At 39.0% G+C, this 12058-nt stretch overlaps 2 protein-coding genes across 3 annotated transcripts; one reads left to right on the forward strand and one right to left on the reverse strand.

The window, feature by feature from the left end:
• Positions 1-1357: 1357 nt before the first annotated feature.
• On the forward strand, positions 1358-2465 carry LOC308097142 (beta-microseminoprotein-like). The gene is made up of 4 exons (XM_080444745.1): positions 1358-1424; positions 1754-1835; positions 2015-2120; positions 2244-2465. The coding sequence occupies exons 1-4, from the start codon at positions 1422-1424 to the stop codon at positions 2371-2373; spliced, it is 321 nt and encodes a 106-aa protein (XP_080300871.1). The 5' UTR covers positions 1358-1421; the 3' UTR covers positions 2374-2465.
• A 5240-nt stretch (positions 2466-7705) lies between these two features.
• On the reverse strand, positions 7706-11509 carry LOC308096965 (sialic acid-binding Ig-like lectin 5). Of its 2 annotated transcripts, none has more exons than XM_080444495.1 (8): positions 11412-11509; positions 10703-11095; positions 9998-10321; positions 9492-9752; positions 9088-9378; positions 8825-8933; positions 8567-8633; positions 7706-8376 (listed from the first exon to the last, which is right to left on the reverse strand). In XM_080444495.1, the coding sequence occupies exons 1-8, from the start codon at positions 11485-11487 to the stop codon at positions 7951-7953; spliced, it is 1947 nt and encodes a 648-aa protein (XP_080300621.1). In that variant the 5' UTR covers positions 11488-11509; the 3' UTR covers positions 7706-7950. The 2 variants fall into 2 exon arrangements, with proteins under 2 accessions (XP_080300621.1, XP_080300620.1); XM_080444494.1 differs by having other exon boundaries at positions 8825-8939.
• Positions 11510-12058: the final 549 nt, after the last annotated feature.

Here is a 12058-nt window from a genome sequence, read left to right on the forward strand (position 1 = left end):
GAATCATAGGACTCCAACATGTGCAGCTCAGAGTTTTGATTTGATTAGATTTCTCCTGCCAGGCTGGCATGCATGGTCTGAATAAGAGTGAACAAGCACTTCCCAGCATATGTCTCTGCTGCAGTAGGGGTACGGCAGCCAGCACAGAGACTGTGGCTGAGTCTCCTGTAAGGCAATAGGCTGCACCACCTGAAGGTTTGGGTTACAGACTCTGACAGCATACATGTCGAGTGGCATAGCCCGAGGGGCAGGGACTCCCACGGAGGGACAAGGCCACATAGCCTGACCAGAACCTCTTGGGCCCTGGGTACTGGTATTGGGAGCCTTGTGTCTCATGTTGACATAGACCTGTCTATGAGCTTGGCATTGCTTAGAATCCAGCTTGACCCCTACCATCTTGCTGCTGCCAACAAGGGTTGGGTCACATTTGACCCAGCTGTTAGGATGCGTAAAGTGATAGCTGGTGTTAAGTAGCCACTGGTGGGCTGGAACTGATTACTGATGTCATTGACTTGCATAGCGTTCATGCCAGCTGCATGTATTGGTTGGTGAGACATGGCTTGCATTCCTTTTTTGAAATTGATTGAAATTTTTATTAGGCAAAAGAATGTAAAACAACACAGTTACATTTATAATGCTTTTGTCTAAAAGGTCCGGCCAAAAAAGTCCTTGCGGACTTGTTTCCATTGGGGTCCTTGAATTAATTTCATAGACATATATAGTAGCAACCAAACAGTTCAAAAATCAACATGAAAATACAGATAATACAGAAAAAATACCACTATGTACAACAAAAAAAAAAAGCATGAAAAAAATAATAATAATATATGTACAAAAAAGGGGGGGGGAGCATGGAAAAATTAAAATTATATACAAAAAAAAGCATGAGGAAATACAAAATATGTACTTTTTGCATTGGGCAAGGGCTACGTAGAGAAGCTTGGACCCAACAATGCTACTACTTCAAGTCATTCTCCATATTATTATTATTATTATTATCATTGTCAACATCAGCCACATAGTTCAGAATCAGAATCAGCTTTATTGTCACATCACAGATTTACAGAAGTAAAACAGTGGGTGAAATTCGTTTTTTTTAGATGAAAGAGATAAAAGAAAGGGAAGAAGAAGAGAGAAGGAAGAGAGATCAATCAAAGAAAACAAAGAAAATATCTACATATTTACATATAGTACCTGAGATAAGTAGTTTACATAAACCTACACCATTTCCCCCCCAAATTGCTTTACATTTACCATTATGTTTGCTCCCTACATGACACATGGACTTAGGACCCACCCCCCTCGCTTTGTTTAATTCCAAAGTCTCTGAGGACTCACTAGTTTAAAAGAAGAGGCTAGCAAACATCAAGAACAAACATATTTTAAAAGGAGACAACAATTGGTCCCGTTCAGCTGCCACCATGGTGAGTTTAGTTTTACATAGGTACAAATTTATATATTCATTTTAGTTGTAGTGTATCTATTGAAACATAAGTACAGATGCTTTTAACTCTAGATTATACATTCATTTATGTATAGGCTACATGCGTAAAGCTATGCAATTATTTACAGATTGTCTTTTTAGTATGATGATTGTTCTGATTATTACTGATTAAATACATCAATGTTGTTAGTACGTGTTCTGATTAACAATTTCAAAATAGACAATGTCAGTATAACATTAGGTAAAGGATGCAATTCATGAAAGCCAGCATATTATAACTCTGTCTCTATTTTTATTTTTCCTGTGAAGAAATACTTGGCTTTAGCTTTACTGTTGTGTGCCCTGCCTTCAATGATACATGCTGCCTGCTTTCAAAAGCCCATGAAGCAAGGTAACACACACACACACACACACACACACACACACACACACACACACACACACACACACACACACACACACACACACACACACACACACACACCTCTATAGAGAGAGAGAGAGAGAGAGAGAGCGAGAGAGAGAGAGTGACTGACAGTAAGTTAACTTGCATTTATTATGTAACCATAGGTATGACTCATTGTTATGATGATGTGGATGGCACATGGCATGCAGCAGGCTCCAACTGGAGGAACAGTAAGTGCTGGGACTGTGGCTGCGGTGGATGCTGTACCGCGTGAGTACCACCAATTTCAACGCTGTATTTACTAACCAGCCATTTCGATGTTCAATTTATGGAAAAACAATTGATTAACTTGTCAAGCCATTGCATTTTCTAATGTTAACTCTGTGATTGCAGGTATTCAGAACCCAGGTCATTTCCTGATGACTGTGTGTCAGAGTTGGATCTGAAAGAGTGTGTCTACAAAGTGTACAAGAAGGATGACCCCACTGTATCATGCCCAATTTATGCTTCCGTAGGGAAGTAATATCATTACTCTTCTGTTTGTCAGGCTTACATTGTCTGAAATCCTAAGTTCTTCATCAACTTCTGTTATGAGAAGCTTATTTCCAATAAAATGATCATAAAGCATATTTGCCTAATCTTTTGTAGACTTTTCCAGTTCAGCAAAGAGGTCCATAACCCTGTGCCAAACTGAATGTCTTCTGTGAAACCATTTGTATTGTCATATTTTTAAACAGGTTACCCTTAGCCTGGGTAAACCCCTCCCTCCGGAAAACTCATTTTTATTTGTTTTGAAAATGAGTTTTCCGGAGGGAGGGGTTTACCCAGGCTAGGTTACCCATGCCACTAACCATAAATTAAAATGTCACATACATATAAGTCATACATATACTGTATTGTACAATATATAGGAAGGAAGTATTACTGCAACAGCCAATAGAACCATCCCAGGGGACCACATGTCTCAGGGCCACATAACTATGGGCATCAATATCAATCAATCTTTAGTTCAAGAGTTTATGTATGTTTGTGAGGGAGACTTACAAACAAGTAGCACATTTTAATCATTTTATTATTTAGCAGTAATTAAAAAGACAGGTTGTATTCATCAATAAACATGTAGTCATTCATTGACATTGTGTCAACTATAGAGTCATTTTGAGGAATGTGGCTTAGAACTTCTATCTAGTAATAGTAATTTAATCTATTGTAATAAGCTATTATAATACTTATAATTATATAATCATTTCAGAACTTACACAGAGCAGATGAATGATGAAAAGAAAATGAATGACACACAGTCATCGGTAAATGACGTGGCAGGGTAATATCTACAATCCCAATGTTAACATTAGAAAATGTAGTATTGATTTTACACAGACTGCAGAGGTACATGAACTGTTTTTCTGCATTGGATTACTGTTATAGTAGCTGGGTATTATATGCATCACTGCATCCACTGTAGCTACATTCACAACATTTACTGTTCCTCCAGGTGGACCCTATTGCATGCCATGTTTTATCATCATAATCCTGACAATATTTCATTTCCATTGATGGTCATAATCTTATCTATGGGTACAAAATATATAAAATGATGATGAAAAAGTAAATGCTATAAATAAATAATTTGTTCCTGGAGTTGTTGGTTTGTTTATTTGTTTGTTTGTTTGTTTTCACCTATATAAACCCAGAGACATAGTTGTAACAGGCAGCAAGTAGCATTGAATGTATCAGACGTAAGAATTGTGCTGCAACCAAGTATTTCTTCACAAGGAACAATGACAAGAAGAACTGCGGTTTTGTCCTTCTGCTTTTGAATTTATTGAACCACTGAACCACTTTGAAACAGAGCATCCAAGTCTTAGTCCATGAGCCAGACAAGATTTCATTATCGAAAGAGTGGGCAAAACCAAACCTATATTAAATTGTTCATAGGGTCAATACGAGTAAATAAATATATGATAACCTCTCCACAGGAGCAGCTTTTTCATGGTTATCACACATTTTGTCATTTTCCCCATACGTACATGACAGGTGAAAAAATGACAAAATTTAAAAAAGAGTTATCATAATGAAACTTCCTGAGTTGATTACTTACATGAAGACAATGATTTATCGTATTACAAGTTTTCTGAAATTGTATATTTAAATATGCAAATTAGGCATTTAGTCCATGAGCCAGAGCCCCAAAATTGAGCCAGATATTGAATATTCCCTCGTTAAAAACCTTTGACTCCAACATCTTAACAAAATGAAATAAGTATGTTGACTCTGGCTTTGTCCAATGTTCCAATGTTGATTCTGGAAAGTTATGCAAATTTGGGCATATTTTCCTAATGCCTAATTTGCATATTTAAATATACAATTTCAGAAAACTTGTAATACGATAAATCATTGTCTTCATGTAAGTAATCAACTCAGGAAGTTTCAACCCCATGTTCCCTCAGCAGTCAGCACCTACAGTATTAACTTTTTTTCCATCCAAATCAGGCCCTGTGTTCCCTCAGTTCTGTGTTCTCTCATGAACCTTTTTACATCCCAAATTCGGTCCCATGTTCCCAAATGAACTTTTTAAATCATAAACTAGGACATTGTTTTAAAGCACACATCTAAGTAATTTCAAAGTAATATAGAAAACAAAAGTCAGAAGTGCTCCTTGTTTCTCTATTCATATGCTCTGAGTAAGTGTGTGTGTGTGTGTGTGTGTGTGTGTGTGTGTGTGTGTGGGTGTGTGTGTGTGTGTGTGTGTGTGTGTGTGTGTGTGTGTGTGTGTGTGTGTGTGTGTGTGTGTGTGTGTGTGTGTGTGCGTGTGCGTGTGCATGTGCGTCTGTCCGCAGCTAATCTTGCAAACTACAGACCGATCAGCATAACATTTCTTGGGCACACTGCCAGCAGGCCAAAGAACTCAATTCCTGAATATTATAATCTAGAATACCATCGGCTCTTTGTCACTGCCCCTCTGCCCCCTCTGGCCACATTTTCCAGGCCTTCACTGCCTATTTGTCCCCTTCTGCCGTTCTGCCCCCCCTCTGGCCTTTTTAATGTACACTTATTCCCCCTGCTTTCTCTCTCTCTCTCTCTGAGTCTCTTTCTGTCTATCTGTCTCTCTATGTCATTGATTTCTCCTGCAGCTTCCTCTGGTCCTGACGGATGCAACCCATGACGTGCATATTCTGGATAGGCCTCCTGGCCTGTTCACCTGCTAGTGAGGTCCACCTGTTCACCTGCTAGTGAGGTCCACCTACTCCTCACCGTTCAACACCCCCTGCTGACAGGCGCCGTCCCAGACTGTTGGTTGGACGGTAGGACAAAGATTGCCCGCCCAGCTTCTTTTTGTTTTTTTGTGGTTAATAAATAAGATTATTTATTAACCACATCTGTGGAGTTTCCCTTTTTAAATGGTTTATATACATTTCTTACTTCCTCTCGTGATTCATTGCGCAAGACTTGCAAAGTGGGTGTGGTGGCACAGTGACAACCTGCCATATTACAGATCACATTGCAAGTAAGTAAGTAAGTAACACTTTCTTGTTGATTGCTACTGTTACCCCCAAATTGGTGACCAACCGAAGTCTGTGACTCCAGTGGTCCCTGTTTTTTCCTGCACAAGCAGCACATTTAGGGTTAATTCAATTCAATCTTTATTTCAGACCCAGGAAGATCCATATCACAAGAATACAACACCACACAATAAAAACAGAAAATAAAATTAAATAAATAAAAATAATGCAAATAGCCCACATTGTTCAGTTTCTGACATACAGATGTGCGCCAATGGTTCCTCAGTCTAGAGGTGAACCTGACAGAACTGCGTGTGGGGTCCGTTATGACAGCGATTATGTCATTTACTGACTCAGATGCTCTACACATAAACTTATACATAAGGTTACGTTGCACAGCAGCACAGGTGGGTACCCCAACACTAACAAACATCTGGCTTGCACTGGAGCTTCTTGGAGCTCTCAGCAGCAGCCTCATGCAGTCATTATAGGCCACTGTAAGGCGTCTGATGCTGCCTTGCCTGTAGCGACTCCAAAGGTGGGCAGTATACAGTGGTGTACAAAAGGATCTAAACAGAGAGATCTTCACAGGTACTGAGCACATGCTAAATTTGCGACACAGCATGTTTGCTTGGGCATACAGCTTACGCCGCTGCCTATAGATGTCCTTGTCATCTGATAGGTCATTGGAGATAATATGTCCCAAACAAGTAATCTCACTGCACACACTAAGGGCAGTGCCAGCCAGGTAGAAGTCAGGAAAGGTAGATTGTCTGTCTTCCCTACTTCGGACAATCATGACCTTACTCTTTTTAGCGTTGTATTTTATATTAAAATCAAAGCCATACTGTGAGTATATCCTCAGTAGCTGTTGTAGCCCAGCACTATATGGACTAAAGATGACCAAATCATCTGCATACATCAGGTGATTAATTAACGAGTCACCAACTCTACACCCTGTCCCACATGCATTTAACATCAATGATAAATCATTCATATAAACATTAAAAAGGAAAGGAGAAATAATTCCACCTTGACGGACACCATTGGTCACATGAAAAGGAGCAGATATTGACTTCCCCCATTTTACTCTCATTGTCTGGTGAGCATACTGTAATTGCTTTTACAACAGCAAAAGTTAGTGCTTGCTTGCATTATGCACTTTAATTACATATTTACATTCTACATTTAATTAATTCCTGTGCACTATTACTATAAATTATTTTTACCAGAGGATGTCATATGGTCTGCTGGACAGCACATGAAGTTGTTAGTAAAATGTTACTATACTGTCACTTGACATTCTTTGTGATATTTTTGTCCTCAGTTTCCTGCCATAGAATCCAAACTGTGTGATTACAAAATATGAGTTTATTGATTGATTGATTGATTAATTGAATACTTAATTAGTCAAACACAATAATACATATCAACAACAAATACAAAGCTCTATATGTACAAAGGAGAAAAAGGAAAAACTTTCGGCAGTGAATGACACCTCCTTTCTATGGGAGAAATGTGTTTACCTCCCCTTGTGGTCTCCAGATAGATGGTTTGTCAGGCCTGTTTTGAAAGAAGCCAGTGATCCACATTTTTTAAGGGATGGTGTCAGGGCATTCCACATTTTGGTGACAGAGTAGTAGAATGAGACTTTTCCCATGTTTGTTCTTTAACTGGGTACTACCATATAGTTGTCGTTCTTATTTCATATGCCTGTAGAGTCCACTACTGTATGGAGTGCAACACAGGTAGAGGACTTGTCCTATCATGCTCTTCCCTTTAGTTTGAAATTCTTTCACAGACTAACTGATCTGCTGGACTAACTACTATATTATTTTATGTCAGTAGATATAGGGGCGCTGGTGCCATTTAAAGTCTCAGGCTGATTTGTGTTCTAGGAGATTTGCTCTAGACTGAGCACTCGTTCTAATTTGATCTTTATACAATTATTGTCACATCACTTGATTACAGGTGTAAATGAGTGTGTGAAATATTTTTTGGGTGCAAGCCAAACACATTAAATCACATCACAATTCTCACAAGCGTTCCAAGCACAAGCTGACAGCATTAAGCGTTAACTCTCAACTTTACACCTTCAACCTTATTTTGGGCATTTCATTAGGTGAACATCTTCAAACATTTTCACAAAAGTTCCGAATAGCAAGAATATCCAATCCTGAAGGTCGTTTCTGTTGGGCCTTTTGTCAGCTATTTATTTTGCTGTGCCACACCATTGAACAACAGAGTATAATAGGGCTTAAAGGAATAGTTCACCCAAAAAATGATTAAATGATTAGTCACCCCATGGAGACTTGAATTCGTGGATATTTTTTAGTTTTTGTCGCATTCCTAAGCCAATAATTTCATGACCATCGGACCGGTAGGCAGCGGTTCCGGTAGGAGACACAAAGGAGACTCTTTGTGTCTCCTACCAGAACCGCTGCAGGTCCTCAAATTATTGGCTTAGGAATGCGACAAAAACTAAAATATCCATAAATTCAAGTCTCCATTGGGTGACTAATCGATAGAAATTCATTTTGGGGTGAACTTTCCCTTTAAGTGGTTAACCAAATCCCAGACAAATGTTCACGGTGTCATCATCCCTCATCCATAATGGCTTTAACATTGGAATAAAGAGCCGTATCCTCACCCTCGTCTTCCTCAGTCGTACAGTGTTCTTCTGTCTTCTCATGCTGTCCGATCATTGCTTCCTCCTCCTCATCTTCCCCCTTTAATGTCCCACTGTCCTCCGCCCCACTGTCTTGCATCTTGTTCACTTCCTCCCTCTTGACTTCAGCATACTCTGTTTCTGTTGTCTCTTGTTTGCGCTCTGCTTCCTCTGCATTTCTCCTTTTCAGCTGAGAGTAGTCAATATTGGCATAGTCCTCTTCTTTCACCTCACCCTGAGGGACTGAGCTATCTGGCGCTCCGCTGTTCTGGTCTCTGTCTGCTTCACCTCCTCCCTCCAGATTCTCTCGCTGTGGGGTCTGCTCATCTCCATCTACTCCTTGTCCTCCTCCTGTCTGGGAGGTGAGGAGAATGTGTAATTGATATGAGCAAGTCAGTCATAAAGATGCCGAACCCTTTCTTCGAACAGACAAGCGTTCAGTGAAAATCAACATGTTTTCAATTTTCAAAGCTTAATAATGAGAATTCATAATTTCCACTGTAGAACCAATATAGATGATCACTAGAAACAACTAACAAAAATACCTGTTGATCTTGACAAGTGACCATCTGCAACATCTCAGCCTGGTCTCTGGAGTTTTTCTCTGTGCATCTGAGTAGAAGTTTTGAGAGAGAAAATTAATAGAGAAGAAAAAAAGCATCTAAAAAACATCTTCAAAAAATTACAAATAGGAGTTTCATATTTCTCAAGAAAAATGGAAACGGACAATATCTGCAATTCTTGCAAACATGAATAAAGAAAAAAGTGGCAACAGCTGTTGAACGTAAAATGTAACACTTCACCTATGGCATGCCTTTGCCAAACAGCAAATGGTCATGGAAAGTGTAGCACCAATCAGAAATGCAATGATAGTCTTCACTGTAATAATACTGAAGAATCCTTTATCTTTATCTTGACCTAGAGGAAAGAGGGAATATTTGTGAGAAACACATTCTCTGTCATATTTGTTGACCATAATATGATACAATTTCTTAATAATTAAATTGGTTACAAACAAGGTACAGTGTTGACAGTAATGTACAAATATTTAAATGTATGTGATTACCTTCGTGCATTGGCTCATCTTTTTTGATGATAAGTGTCTTATTTACTGGTGTCCCATAACCTTTGCTGAAACACTTAACAGAAGTGTTGTAGTGGTGTTCAACAGTCAAGGAGAAGGTACTGCTGACAGTGAAGTTATCCACTGTTGTCGTGAAATAATTCACACTTTTGTTCTCTATTACCGGCCATGTGATTGTAGGCAAGGGAAACCCCTGACTGATACACACACAGATAAGAGTTCCCAACGGGAGGCTGAGCACACATTCAGATCCTTTGAGGATCACTGGAAAGGCTGGGGACAAACAAGCAAAGTTGTACAATAAAATCACATGAAAGAAAATGTGTATGTATTGTAGAATGTGAAATAAGATGTTTCCTCAAAGCAGATCAGTGCAGTGTACTTACTCATCACAGTTATATCAGTAAACGTAGTCAGAGTCTTGTTCAGATGCTGTGCTGTACAGCTGTACCTTCCAGAATGTTCTCTTGTCACCATAGGAATAACTAGATTGGCCCTCTCAGTACCATTCATAAGTTTCTTGTTGTTAGAGTCAAGTCCAATCCATATGACAGTAGATGGAGGGGAGTTTTCAACATCACAGGTCAGATTCAGAGTACCACCTTCTCCTACCGTGGTATTCCCTCTGATTCTGGGCTCCTTCAGGTCTTTGACACAAATTGACAAAAGGGACATTTGAATTAATGCAACAATGCGCTATTCGATTGCTCTAAACAAGTGGTTTTTGACCAGGGGTCCAATACATGACAAATGAAGATGTGATGTGACTTCACTTTAACTTCCAGACCACCATTAACCACTTGAACCCTATCATCCCTATTTAATTGGTGAACATTCAGCACAAATAGCAGATCTACAAGCAGGGTCAAAAAGGATGGTATGTTATACTCACAGGTAACATTCAGGGTCACAGTCTTCAGTGTTGTAATGTTTCCCTTGAAGGTCACCTGACAAGTGACTTCACTGCCATCGTGTTCAGGTGAAGGGGTAAAGGTCAAATTTGAGCTGTGTATCTGACCAACACTAGTAAGATTCTCTGTTTTGAAAATAGTGACATTGCTTGTGATGAGAGAGTCAGTGTGTCCTGTCTTCCTCCATGTCCAGGTGATGTTGGGAGGAGTTCCAGAGCAGAGCCCTGGGGCGGTGCAGGTCAGTGTGGTCTGATGTCCCTCTGTCAGAGCAGGAGGAACGTTTACCTCAGGTTTTTGTGTTAGACCTAGTGGGACGGCAAACATGACAACAAAACATTGAATATTCGTTACATTATTCAATACAACTGTCATCAAAGACACGTTTCTAAGATCATCTTTATTAGTAAAGCATTCAGTAGATTTATTTATTTCTCCCACCCCAATTTGGTAGCAAACAACAAACATAGGATCATCCTGTATATCGTTGGTGTCCACATTTCAACCTTTTACGTTTTTTTCATAAATTAATGCCCTACTTCAACATACAAGACTGTTACACAAAAGTAGTGAAAATAGCCGATCTACAAGCTTGTAGATCGGCTATTTTCACAATTTTCAATAATTAAAAAAATAATAATACAAGGTTTCCACCCAACGGTGACGATATAATAAAGAGTACTTCATACCTGTAACTCCGAGGGTCTTTTTAAGAACAAAGGTATAGCCATCATTAGGCTTGTTTCTTGTGGGGCTCTCAACTCTAAATTGATATGATCCAGTATCGGACTCTGTAAGATCATTGATGGTGATGCTGCAGTCCTTCTTTTTGATTTTTGGTTCCAACAGGGCCACTCGTCCTCTGAACAGACCCTGAGCTTTCTTGGAGGTGAATATTATGTCAGCATCCTCACATTTAGCTTCAGAATCAGATTCACATTTAAACCATGTTGCAGATTTGGGATTGAACTGAGCACCATGAGTGAAATAACATGGAATAACAATACATAGTCCAGCCTCAGGTGTTAGGAGCTCTTTACTGAAGGTGATACTCCATCCACCTTCATAGCTTTCATGTGTACCTGTTTAAAGCAAAGATATAAACAAACATAAGAGTAAAATATCTCATAAATTTATTTTCTTACTTTCTAACAATATTTCATTAGATGAAGTGTGTTAATCAAACCAATACTTTTCAAAAGTTTGTTATCATCAGCCTATTAATTCTACAGTGTATTGTCCCTAATATATAATCTGTGTTTAATAAACAAAACAAATACATCTTTGTAGTTAGTGAGTGTGTGTGATTGCACAATACGTGCATGAACGTAAGACAAGACAATACAGAATAAAGTTACAGTAATTACAAAAGAAAAAAATAAAAGCAAAAGAAGCTACCTCCTGTGTCAGATACTTTTTCCTCTGAGCCGCCCATCACAGAGAAGAGCACTGTCATCCAGATGACTGCCAACATCCTCTCTGTCTCCACAGGACAGCCTATTCCGTTCAAAATCAGACAAATCTAGTTTATATGTGTACATATACAGGATTTTATACTGGTTCATTGGTTCTGCAGGGGGAACCTGGAACTCATACAGTACAGACATCATACTTGGACATCATTGACACTGTAAATAAATAATACAACCACAACCACTTTTGTACACTTTTAATTCCCCAACAATCTTCCCGATACTCAGCAACCAAAGCAATGCATGCATTCAGATCATCTGAATTAATGTATTATTTTACACATTTCTTTTGTCATATTTTGGATAGAATAATCAATTTAACTGACCTTTTACTTGAAAAAAGGCGTTGATTGTGTTCTACCTCTTTCTGTGTGTTCCTCCCCGTGTCTCTTCTTGATGGTCAAGTTTCTCTTATCTTTCTGCTGTGAACTTTTTGTGCCTCTAATCATCTACCTCTTCCCCTTTTCTACAATTCAGGAAGTTTATTTGAATACTAACTGGCCTGACTGCTCCTCCCCGCAGCCTAAAAACTCTGAAGTTGAGAGTTTTCTAATAATATTAAATGGCTTAAAA

The sequence above is a fragment of the Gymnoscopelus braueri genome, assembly GCF_963280865.1.
Source record: "Gymnoscopelus braueri genome assembly, chromosome: 12".
Classification (NCBI taxonomy): Eukaryota; Metazoa; Chordata; class Actinopteri; order Myctophiformes; family Myctophidae; genus Gymnoscopelus; species Gymnoscopelus braueri.

What these genes read in the sequence shown, in the direction of transcription:
- LOC308097142 (XM_080444745.1), top strand. An exon ending in TCAAAAGCCCATGAAGCAAG is followed by an intron (nt 1,836 to 2,014) that starts GTAACACACACA and finishes ATGTAACCATAG; the next exon opens with GTATGACTCATTGTTATGAT. An exon ending in TGCGGTGGATGCTGTACCGC is followed by an intron (nt 2,121 to 2,243) that starts GTGAGTACCACC and finishes CTGTGATTGCAG; the next exon opens with GTATTCAGAACCCAGGTCAT.
- LOC308096965 (XM_080444494.1), bottom strand. Translation starts at nt 11,487, where the DNA reads ATGTTGGCAGTCATCTGGATGACAGTGCTCTTCTCTGTGATGGGCGGC. An exon ending in AAAAGTATCTGACACAGGAG is followed by an intron (nt 11,096 to 11,411) that starts GTAGCTTCTTTT and finishes TGCTTTAAACAG; the next exon opens with GTACACATGAAAGCTATGAA. An exon ending in TTGGCAAAGGCATGCCATAG is followed by an intron (nt 8,634 to 8,824) that starts GTGAAGTGTTAC and finishes ACTTCTACTCAG; the next exon opens with ATGCACAGAGAAAAACTCCA.